Source organism: Rhagoletis pomonella, unplaced genomic scaffold (assembly GCF_013731165.1).
Source record: "Rhagoletis pomonella isolate Grant_MI unplaced genomic scaffold, Rhpom_1.0 Rhpom_scaffold_00006, whole genome shotgun sequence".
NCBI classification, from domain to species: Eukaryota; Metazoa; Arthropoda; class Insecta; order Diptera; family Tephritidae; genus Rhagoletis; species Rhagoletis pomonella.
This window is the reverse complement of record NW_023458560.1, coordinates 76,318,967-76,331,047: the sequence shown is the minus strand read 5'-3', so window position 1 is coordinate 76,331,047 and position 12,081 is coordinate 76,318,967. Positions and strand designations below refer to the sequence as shown.

The 12,081-nt window shown below is 34.1% G+C and overlaps 1 protein-coding gene across 1 annotated transcript in view; it reads left to right on the top strand.

Annotated features, from left to right (window-relative positions):
• The first annotated feature begins 3,693 nt into the window (after window positions 1–3,693).
• LOC118741322 (cytochrome b5-related protein) overlaps window positions 3,694–12,081 on the top strand; it is an 18,646-nt gene continuing 10,258 nt past the window's right edge. The window contains exons 1-4 of the mRNA XM_036473257.1: window positions 3,694–4,467; window positions 10,831–11,161; window positions 11,233–11,615; window positions 11,680–12,078. Of these exons, the coding sequence (XP_036329150.1) occupies window positions 4,358–4,467; window positions 10,831–11,161; window positions 11,233–11,615; window positions 11,680–12,078 (1,223 nt within the window). The 5' untranslated portion in view covers window positions 3,694–4,357. The remainder of the gene's footprint in view (window positions 4,468–10,830; window positions 11,162–11,232; window positions 11,616–11,679; window positions 12,079–12,081) is intronic.

Genomic DNA, 12,081 nt, shown 5'->3' with positions numbered 1-12,081 from the left:
ATAAATAAATATGTTCTCATACATATTAAAAATATAAAAATAGTATATAAATATCTGCCTTTCTGTCATCCAAAGAAATACTTTGCAATCGTCATTAAAATTGTCACCATTTACTTATACCCGCCTTCTTTTCATAGTTAATGCTTCGCCAATAGAATTTAATTTCTATTAATTATTTGTATTTGGTTATTTTTCTGACAAAAATTATTATACTTATTAAATACTATACTTCCCAGTAGGAAATATAAGCACGTAATAATGCCTTACCAGAAACATACCCAGCTCCCGGCGTTCCTTACCATTTCCCTTACTTTAACTAAGGCTTCGCCGCCTTATGGAAATAGCAATTCAGATTATACATCTGGTATCAGACATAACCGCTTTGCCAAATAAATTATATCCGTAGAAAGCTCGGCGTAGTTCGGCGTTCGGTTGTAGCTTTGGCGGCACATTATTTTACAACATCTTTTAGTAAGGCAAAAATTGGAGGTATTCATTTTGTGCTTTACTGATAGACAACATCAGTCATGATAACAATTTTGGTACTAGAATGTGAAAGAGAACTTGGATTATCAAGTAAGGTGCTTACCTACTTTCCAAATGGGTTATTAAATTCCACGAACCGGGTCAGCATGGAATATTTTTATGTTTATCAACGTGTGGATCTAGCATACCGGTCTTATAAATAATTTTTTAATTCAAAATTTTATTGAATAACTCATCATTTTTTTTAAAGCTTTAGTAAGGCGAATGTTATTTTGACGAATAAACATACACATACACACATAATGCATACATGTATGTATGTTCATTAGACTGCATCACTCTCCATACAGAAAAAAACGGTACTGTGTTTCCATTGGTATTATAAAATCTATTATATTTTAAGACTTTCACCAAAATATTTCGGAAAAACATTAACATTTAAGTGAGCTGGATCGATTTGAAAATACCTCCAAAAATGGAGTTTTTTATTAATAAAAATAGTTTCTTAAGGAACTTTTTGAAAAAAAAATTACCTCATATGATAAAACAGATTAAGCTTAAAAAATCTGCATAAAAATATTTAAAAATATTTCTGAAGGATGATGAATCTCCGATGGGATGTGTGTCCTTCTGATATCGGCTAAGCTTCTTTTTGCTCTCGATCTAGTGGTGGGCTGCCACAGAAGTGGAAGTCCGGAACGATTCACCGAGTAACAATATCTCACAATATGTCAGCCTCGGGACCAATATCATCAACGTTGCCTGTCTACGCCAACGAATCGTCCTCGTTCGAAGCGTTGCCGATGGAATACTCTGAAGATGGGATCCGATTAGCTTGATCTCCACTGAACTTCTCTCTACGGCTGCTTGCCTGCTTTCTTTCCAGTAGCATTCGTAGCTTGGGGTTCCACTGCCAAGCCTGAAGAATTGCTGAATAGTACTGTTGAATAGTTAATATGTAGGTATCTGACTCCCTGCACCATCATCTTTTTTTCTTCACACCCTCTAGACGGACACCACCTCCTGGGGGTTTATTTTAGGTCTGGAGATAAGACGCTCACTAAACCGTTCAGGCTTTAGGTCATTTAGCGTTATCCAGAGTATACCGCGGGCAGGCGACCTAACCTACACCCCTCCAAAAAAACAAAGTAAGATCAGATAACAATATGGAGGTTTGGGTCAGAGAAAATTCATAGCTGTACTTAATTAAACCCCTTCAAAGAATTAATTAAATTTTTAATCAAACTCAATGTCAACGTTAAAGAGGAGTAGACCTAACAAAACATATTTTAATTTGAAACTAGACTTAAAAAAAATGTTAACGTTAAAAATGTTAATGTTGGATGCACTAAAACTACGATTCATTTTACTTGTTTATTTCAGTTGTACTAATATAATAATTGTGCTTTTGCAGCTCCTTGTGACGTTTAGAAAATCAATATTCGGCTCATATAAGCTTCATGATTGTTTTTTTTTAAATAACTACATACATACATACGCAAATGCATAAGATATTGAAGTTTTTCAAACGCTACTAGTAGTCTATCTATTTATGACTTTGATCCTAAAGGTTATTTTGTGAGCACTTAAAGTAGCAATTAAACATTTTATGTGCATGCGGCTTAGAGTTCTTTATGATTATATTTTATTATATTTATATGCTATGGCTGAGTGGTTAGAGATACATACTACCACTCTGTACGGCCCGGGTTCTATCCCTGGTTCGAGCAACATCTAAATTAGAAAAAAAAATTGAAGTGAAACTTGATTGAAAAGGCTTTATACATTTAGAAAGATATCACAACTTTGCTGACCGACGAAGGAGATTTAGAAAGGCTTAAGTTTGAAGAGGATTGCCACCTGTTTTAAAATTCAACTTTAATTAAATTTTACACAAGTTATATGTAATATTAAAATTTGGTTGCCAAACGAAAGAGAGTTAAGAAATGTTTAGTTTGAAGATATTGAATATTTTTGGGGTATCTGGAGAGGGTTGCCACATGTTGAAAAAATCTAATTCAACTTGAATTGCAGCAATTAGGTAATTTATGTATAGCAATATGAGTGTCAGACGAAAGAGGTTTACGATGGTTTTAGTTTGAAAATGTGTTGAAAAGGATTGCCACCTATTTTAGAATTCGAATTTAATTAAATTGTTTAAAATATTAAAATATGAGTCCCAAACAAAGGAGGGTTAAGAAATCTTTAGTTTGAATACCTAGAATATTTTCGAAGTATTTGAAGAGAGTTACCACCAGTTTGAAAAGTTAAATTCAATTATTTAATCATTTATTAAGTTAAATGAACTACTAAAAGATGTTTATAAATCGAAATAGGTTAAGAAGGACATTATTTAAGATTTATCAAGTACATATTTGAAAAATCAAATTCAATTTAACTGCTCAGTTAATTGAAATATGGATCTCAATTTTAGACGAAAGAGACTTAAAATGATTTTAGTTTGAAAATATTTTTGAAAAGCGTTACAACCTATTCTAAAAGTCATAGCTATCTATATAGAAGCCATTTTTATGAATGTCATCAGATGTGCACAGTCCTCTCGAATTTCAAGAATGAGATGCAAAATTAAATAGCTTGGCAGTGTGATTTAAAATTAGAGATACCGAACCATGCGAATCCTTTCTTCACTCAGAAACGGCTGGATGGGTTTAAATGAAATTAAGCACACGGATCGCTTTGGAAAAGTTTTTAGGTTTTTGTAGAGTTTTTCCACCTGTTTAAAGTGTTAAATAAAATTTTTGCGTTATAACGCCATGCAGGTTCACACGAGTAATAGAACGAAGAAGCTTCGCGTGGAAACCAAACTTAACGTTTTTTAACTTCAGTCGCCCCTCGGCAGGCAATAGCAAACTATTGCATGTTTTTCTGCCTTGAAAAGGTTTCTTATAAAACCTTTTGCCATTTGGAGGCGACGGAAAATTGTACGCATACCCCAAATTGGAGGAGAAGCTGGGCCAATCATTTTGCATTTATTATTGTTGCTATTTAAATAGAAAAACAAAGCATTTCTGAGTAGATTGCGAATGCAACGCAGTCAGCAACTTGCCGCATTTTAATCAAAATATAAGCGGATGCATTTTCGTACTCAATAATATCGCTCTAATCTCTTGTTTGGCAGCAACTGCGCTCAACCTATCAGCACAAAACTGTAAACATACAAATCACATATAAAATTATTTATATTTACAGTATGCCATAAAAAATAACAAATCTCAAGTGGAAGAGAGTAAAAATTGCGATTACTGCGCTGCTTTTTTGTAACCCACAGACCGCCTGAGGTCGGTTGATGCGCTGACAAACAAAAGCGTGCTTCGGTCAGCCGCCCATGCTTAGTCAATAAAGAAGAACGCAACGCGTCGCACAGAACCGAGAACTAAAGCAAAAAGCGCACAAAAAAATAATTCGCGTTCAACGCTCAATCGCTTTTAAGTGTATTAAGTGACGTATCAGATAAACAGAGAAAACGCCGCTCAGAAATACGAAACGAAAGCCACTAGTTTGCGCTGATACATAGTGGTGAAGCGCAACTGCCACCGGTGCTACGCTGCTGCTATCATTGCTGTCGACCATTGACCTTCGCGAATTTGCAATTCCAATAAACTTCACACACATACTTCATACATACATACATACATACATATATGTTAATATTGCCTACTCTGTCTCATCGCTTTTGTTAGTTGGCTTCTTTTTGTTTGTTTTAATTAAATAAACAAAACTAAAAATCGGATCCGCGTTTATAAACGTTTGCTTTATTATACATAAATAGCAGCTTGAACTGCAGTGCACCGCCAGGATTAAGGTGTGCCTACCATTAGTGTATGCAAAGTGACGAATAACGGTTTCCGCAATGAGAAACTGTGATGTGAGTAATATGACTAAGCAGGAAGACTGGATGACATCGAGCGTAGTGCGAAAATATCCAATTTATCGGGATTCGTTGATCAAGACTTGCGAAGGGTGAGTCAATTTATACGCATGTATGTACGTATATTAGACTGCATCACTCCCCATACAAAAAAAAATAAAAATCGGCACTGTTTTTCCATTGGAATCGTAAAATCTATTATATTTTAAGATTTGCACCAAAATATTTCGGAAAAATACTAAGATTTGCGTGAGCTGGGCCGATTTGAAAATACCTCCAAGAATTCAATTCTGAAAACTGTCGGGATCGGCGGGTTCGGGATTTAAAAATTTGTGTTTCAGGATGAGCGGGATCGGGATTGAATATTTAATCCCGTTCCCAATTCTAGTCCACACTAAACACAATCATTCGTAACGAAGTGCTCAACCCTACCGAAAAGAACTCATTTTGGGCAACTGTGCGTATGAGTGATCTTTTCAGTTAGTCCCCTTTCAGACACGTCAAGTCTTGCTTTCAAGTCTGCTCGTTCGTAGGCGAAGGAGGTGAGAAGAGAGAGGAAGAGTACAGATACCTCCGTACCGTCAATTCGTTTCAAGTTTTCTTGTCTCTTTTGATCTTTTCGTTGCTTCCCATTTAAAGAACCAAGGACTTGAATTCAATTAAAGTTGACGCGTGTGGAAGCAAATAGAAAACACAAAAGAGAATGCGAAAAAAATTGCTTTCAAGACTTGACGTGTGTCTGAAAGGGGACTTATTCACGACGACAAAATTAAATAAAAATAATAATAACAAAAAAGCTCTATATTTCATTTCTTGAAAAACACATTTTTGTAAATATTCCTTTGTTTCCCTGTTGGAAAAATTGGGAGCACTTCTAAATAAATGCTTTTAGGCAGGGATTTTTCCGACCTTCGCGTCCGAGGTTGTCCTCGTAGGTCACTCAAGTGCCCTGCCATTAGAAGGCAGATGAGGTAAAGAAGTTCTTCAACGAATGTTACAGAAGTAGGATCTGGGCCAACTACAATGCAATCTTAAATAAGTTTGAAGGTTCCATCTAAAGGATAACAAAGAGTCAACCAAACTGAGCCGAATCTTCACAAAGCACTCTCCCAACAGAACATATGTTTATAATGAGATTATGGTTTATGGGTCGATTCGTCCGTGCAGTGTTTGGGCATTCTCCTAACCACATACTGTGGATCTGCACAAAATGTGTCCACGCAGGGAAATTAAAAGCAGAATTAACGAAACTTACCATTCCGAAAGGAAATAGGTTCTGCCCAATAAAAAACAACTAATTTTGTGCCTTGACAAAATACATTCGTCCTTCGGGGTATACATACATACATAGGTTTCGATTTATTCAAATAAATTTAAGGAAAGGGTCCAAAAATTTAAGTAAAAGCAATTGCTTAGTTTTTATTCATAAGGCCCAATATTTTTCGTTTAAATTCAGTTTAAGTATATGATTTGAAAATTAGTTTTTTAAGTTAATCAACAGTCTCTACTTAAATAGCTCATCTGGAATTTGGCCTTACTTTTAAATTTTAGATCGAATCTAGTGAAAATAACTTTAATTTTTTGGTTCTTAGAGTTTTACTTTGACTGAATTCACCAAATTTTGACACTAAAGTGAGAATAAAGCCAATAAAATGCCTACGAAAATATTCTAACGTTTTTAACGCCAAAACAAATATCAGCTGTTTTGAAAAATTTATCGTGCCTCAAGGTAGCCTTAGATGAAAGAGGGTTAAACTTTAGTCCAAGGTTAATAGCGTTTTCTTTTCTACCGAAAAATGTTACCTTCTAATTGCCCTTTTCGCACAAATATTTACTAAGGAGAGGGCAACGAAAAGGCAACATTTTTTGTAGAAAAGTTAGCAATGATTTCAGTAAGAAATGTAAATTTGGCTTTGATACAAAATATCGCTCAGCCATCTTTAAATATATTACTCAAGTAGGTCTTAAAATGTAAGTGCCCTTCAAAAACATTTTTTTTTTTTTTAGAACAAAGTTTGTAAGTAAAGAGCAGATAAATTTAAAACCCTACTTTGACAGACGGCCTTATTTGAAACATAGCATAATATTTTCATTAAATCCGCAAGAGAACAGGTTTAATAGGATTCACAGTTTCTTTTTGTTTTTTTTTTTTGAATTTTGTCGCCAAGAACCTTCAACTCAAGTAAACTTTACCTACGCCAATATATGAATACGGTTGAATATTCGGAATTGCTATTTTTACAGGTTTACATTTCATATTGGTTTAGTACAAAGAATTGATAAATGTCTGAATGCACTTTTTTCAAATAGCAAAACAGGTTGCCACAATAACTGGCCCGCTAACAGATGAGATATGCGAAGATAAGTTGCGCTCTAGTATTTGACGGTGACGGAGTACTCGTATTTGCTTAATTATATGTAATTAAATATTGAATAATAAATTGGCGTCGTAGTGCTGAACAAAATCTGAGTTTCACCTTGACCAATGCAAAGAATTACGAAATAAGTGACAACAGACGGGAATTTTTTCATACATACAGATGTACATACATATACACATATTAGTATATGTACATATAATACAACATTTAAAAAAAATATAAACAAATAAACCAGGGACCGAACATAACAGTTGTTGATGGTTACTGTCATGGAAAAATTCACTATGAAGCAAATGTTCTACAACTAAGTAATACATACCGATTTCTTTTTTCACCGAGACTCAAATTTGAAAATAAATTTTTATGCAAAATTAAAAGGAAAAAACAATTATTTGTAATTTTTATGTTATAAATCCAAAATAACAATTATTTTTGATTTTTATGTTATATGTCTTAGATAACAGTTATTAAAGACTTTTATTTATAAAAGTCATCGAATAAAAATCAGTCAGTGACTTTTACTTTTAAAAGTCATCAATATACTTATGAATCAGTCACCGAGTTTATTTTTTAATCATTCGTATAAAAGTCATTAACATTCTTTGCAGTTAAGAAGGTGTTGGGAAACAAAAGCTTACTACGACTTATACAAATTACTTTTATAAGTATGATTTAAAAAATAAAGGTCAGTGACTGATTTTTATTTATGACTTTTATAAATAAAAGTCTTCGATAACTGTTATCTGAGACATATAATTTAAAAATCAAAAATAACTGTTATTTGCAATTGTTTAGACAAAAATCAAAAATAATTGTTATTTTGGATTTATAAAATAAAAGTCAGAAATAACGGTTATTTAAGAAGTAATTAAATAAAAGTCAAAAAATAAATGTTAAAGAGCGATTTTTTTCAATAAAAGTTGTAACTGTTACGGTTCCTGAAATGAATGGACATAGGACCCAAAAATGTACTTCCTACCGAATAAAAATAGATGACTAAAGTGGAAAACTAAAACATGTTATATAATTTCAGGCGTAAATATCTCTTTACTTACTGTACTTACTTATGTATGTAGTTACTCTCCGCAAACATTTACTGAGCGTTCAGAATCAAGGCACATAAATACAGGTGGAAGCCAAAATGACGTTGCTCTCATGAGAACTTCAACTTGTTTTCCTTTTATTTCCTATATTTCGTTACGCTTTGAGTGACATGTCGTTCTTTTTTTGAATGTTCGTTAATGACAAATTTTAATTAGCATTTGAATTTTTGTAGTGTTGTGCGGTTTATACTTAGTGTATGTGTTAAAAATGCAACACCTGAAGCGCTGTTTTTTATGTGGTGTTAAATATAATGAAGACAGCACTCATTTTTTTAACGTGCCTCAATGTACTTGGCGTAAGGAGCGTTGGGAAAGCAGCTGTGGGGTAGAGCTGCAGCGAAATGCCTTGCTGTGCGTTAAACATTTTAAAGCAGCAGATTTCATAAATGCACCGGGAGGTAGAGGAAAGGCACGTTTGATGCCAAGTGCTGTTCCTATGACCCTTATGCCGGAAAGTCCCTCCAATAACACTGCAACTTATAAATCAAAAATAGAAAACAATATACAAATTAACAAATTTTAACTAAAGAAAATAAATAAATAAAAGCAAAACTTCTAATTTACTCAAAAACGTCAACCAGCGAAATGTAATTTTTTTTTTTTTCCTTACACACGCTCATTTTTATTTTTACTCTCCCGAAAACTTTGACTTTTGTAGGTTTGATGTCAATTTGGCTTCTACCTGTTTTTATTGTACCATGGTTCAGAATATATGAGCCCGAAAGGAGTTCTCCTAGGTAGGTAAGAAATATGAGTTTCAAAAACAAAAAATTTTTTACTCTTATATGAATCTTTTAGGAATCCTATACATATGATCCATGATTCAATAATACAAGGTTGTGTAATTTGTGACAGCTAAAATTTTACACTCCTTTACTATCTAGATTTGTATTTTGGAAGTAGGAGAAAGGGGAAGAATGTGATCGCATCTTGCGGAAACGGTAGTAGAATGGTAATACAAAAAGTATACAAGGTATACAATTATAAGTAAAATGTGTATTATTAATTCTATGCGAATTTGCAATATATTTGGTGTTTTAATGGGAATACTAAACAATACATAAAAATATCCATTTTTGATGCAGATCAATAGAACTTTTTATGCTCATTTCAACCACGCCAAAATGATTTAGCGCAAGTAAAAAATTGAGAAGGTTAAAGTTCAGTTTTTAGATATTTTAAATATTAATACCTTATGAACTCTATAACCGATTAAAAAACGAATGACGTCACCATAAAGATAATTAATTTGTTCTTCAGCTGATGTACATAATTTATAGCTTTTTGTATTTTTAAACCGAAACCACTAAAAAACGAACAAATGTTATTTTTTCATGAAATAACCTTTTTTGAAAAAACTGCATAATTAATGGTAAAGAAATTTATATTATTTAGAAAGTACAAGTTATTATCTTTAATTCGATATTACGTGTTTTATCATGATCTACTTTTGGGTTTCAACAATTTGGTGATAATAAAAAATACAAATAAACCTCTTATATCTTCTTTATCTTTTACCTGCGCCAAATAAATTTGGTATCGTTCAAATCAGCGCAAAAAGTTCTATCAATCGGCATTTTTGGTTATTTTATAGCTAAACGGTCGCTTTTCTACACTTGTTCTAGAAAATTACGCAAACGAAGGTGACGCCAACGAATATTTAGTATGAACATGATACAAAAAAGAAGGTAGTTTCATTGTCACTTTTCGGGCGCCATATTAACTACCTGACAATTAAGCAGATTGTGACATTTCGTGCTGCCATACCTAGTCCTCAATAATCATTTATTAATTGTAAAAAATATTTACAAAATGAAGAGGATATTTGTCTTCGATATGCGCGATAACGCATAATAAGAGGTACTCCCGATTGAACTGGCACTCAGAGTCTGGAAGTAAGTAGTGCGTTAAGTGCAGCTTGGCTAATACAATACAATAACAATACATCTTCTTCGGACTATAAAGAAAAGAGAGTTTTGTTATGTAAATTTATTTATTTTGTTTAAAATAAAATGAAAAACAGCTTTTTAATAAATAAATATTTCAAAACTAGATTTTATTTCATTTCTTCATCACTTCACATCGATATTATTCAAAGGACCTTTTAAACGCTTGAGAAAAACGTTCAAATTTGATTATCGAACACATCAACTTACTATTGTTTGTATGTAAATTTTACTCCTTAATATTTAAAAGAAAATCTCCCCTATCGAAAAATTTCAATGTGGCAAAGCTATGCTTAATGTTTACATCTGGAGAAATGTCAAAATTCTGCTTTATAATCAAAAAATAGTAGTAATGAAACTACCTTCTTTTTTGTATCATGAGTATAAAGAATTTTTGGTTTTACTACTAATATCACTAGAAACTTTAGAGTAAGCAACATTCTGCACAAGTAAAGGAGCCGATTTTATGTGTGGGAGCGAGAAGACTGTTTTATTACAAAACCTTTCTGTTATTGAATCATGCATATGATCCAAGTTATGAGCCAACACCTTGTGCCAATATAAAACCAATAAACATTGGAAATTTATATCTAAACTTGTTTATTCAGAAATTTAAAATAATTAGAAAACAAAAAATTAACAAAATTTAGCTGCAGCTGTTGCTATTAAATACGTGTTGGAATGTGTATATGCACGTACATAAGTACATATATATGTATGTTATTTGAAAAAAATATTTGCTGAATTCCTTTGCAAATATATAGTGTTAAATAAGACCCAAAGAACAATCTAAAATAGGAGGCCGAATGTGGTAATTTATGAGGCCGATAAGAGCCCCAAAAGGAGTCTGAAATGATTCATATATGAGGCCAAAAAAGTTGTTCAAAAGAGTCCAAAATAAAGAGTAAAGTAGAGTAAAGGACACCTTAAAGACTCACTTATGGACGCCAAATGTTTGCTGAGACTTTCCAATTTTGTTCATTTAAAATACATATGTATGTATGTATGTATTTTTACGCTTTCAGCTGGGTCGCTGCCAAACGAAAGGACGACGAAGCTGAAGGATTCTGGCGTATTAAAGATGAGCTCTACGACTTAACCGACTTCATCACGCGCCATCCGGGCGGTGCCTTCTGGCTGGAATGGACAAAGGGCACAGACATAACCGAAGCATTTGAATCGCATCACATTTCGAAGAAACCAGAACAGATGCTGAGCAAATTTCACGTACGCAGTGCCGCTAAACCGCGCAATTACAAGTTCACATTGCACGAGAACGGCTTCTACAGGGTGCTGAAGTCACGCGTGCGCGAGAAATTGAAGGAAGTAGATTTTAAGCCAGCAAGGAGAACAGATGTGAGTTGAAACAGCTGAAATTGTTTGCTGTCAAAAGAGTTTAATATTTATTTTCTGATTTCATTCCGCAGCTCATGCACTTCGGCCTCTTGCTATCGACTTTCGTATTCGCATTCGCTTGCGCCTACACCGGCTATATAATATTTGAACTCTTTGCCGGCTTGTCGCTATCCTGGCTCACCATTGCTACACACAACTACTTGCATCGCAAGGACAATTGGCAGATGTATACTTTCAACTTTTCGCTGATGAACTTCTGCAATTGGCGCGTTTTGCATGCAATGTCTCACCACGTCTACCCGAATTCGTTGAACGATCTGGAGATGTCACTATTTGAGCCTTGGCTTTGCTGGTGGCCAAACTCTCGCCTACACACCCAGTGGCATCGCCTCTTCTCCGTCACCATACAGCCCATTGTTTATGTGCTCATATTTCCATTCCAAATCATTTTGAGGTGCGTTATAGAGAGGTTTCGAATGCAGTTTCGAAAATAACACAATTTCGTTCTTTAATTTTAGAATTGCAGTCACTCTCTTGCGTAGGAACATTCTATTTTGGCACGACGCGATTGGCTTTACGCTCCCACTATTCATGCTGCTGGTGGCAAACGTACCCATACTAACTGTACTCAGACAGTGGGTTGTTATTGTCGGTTTGGCAAGCTTCATTTTTGGCGTTATCGGCTTGAATGCCGCCCATCACGATCCGAAAATCTTTCATGACGGCGATGCCCAACGTGAAGATCGCGATTGGGGTCTCTATCAATTGGATACCGTTATCGATCGTAGCGACATTAAGGGATCACAATTCTTGGTGCTGACACATTTCGGTGATCATTTTTTGCATCACCTCTTCCCCACATTGGATCACGGCATTTTGCCACAACTGTATCCGATACTTTATGAAACACTGGACGAGTT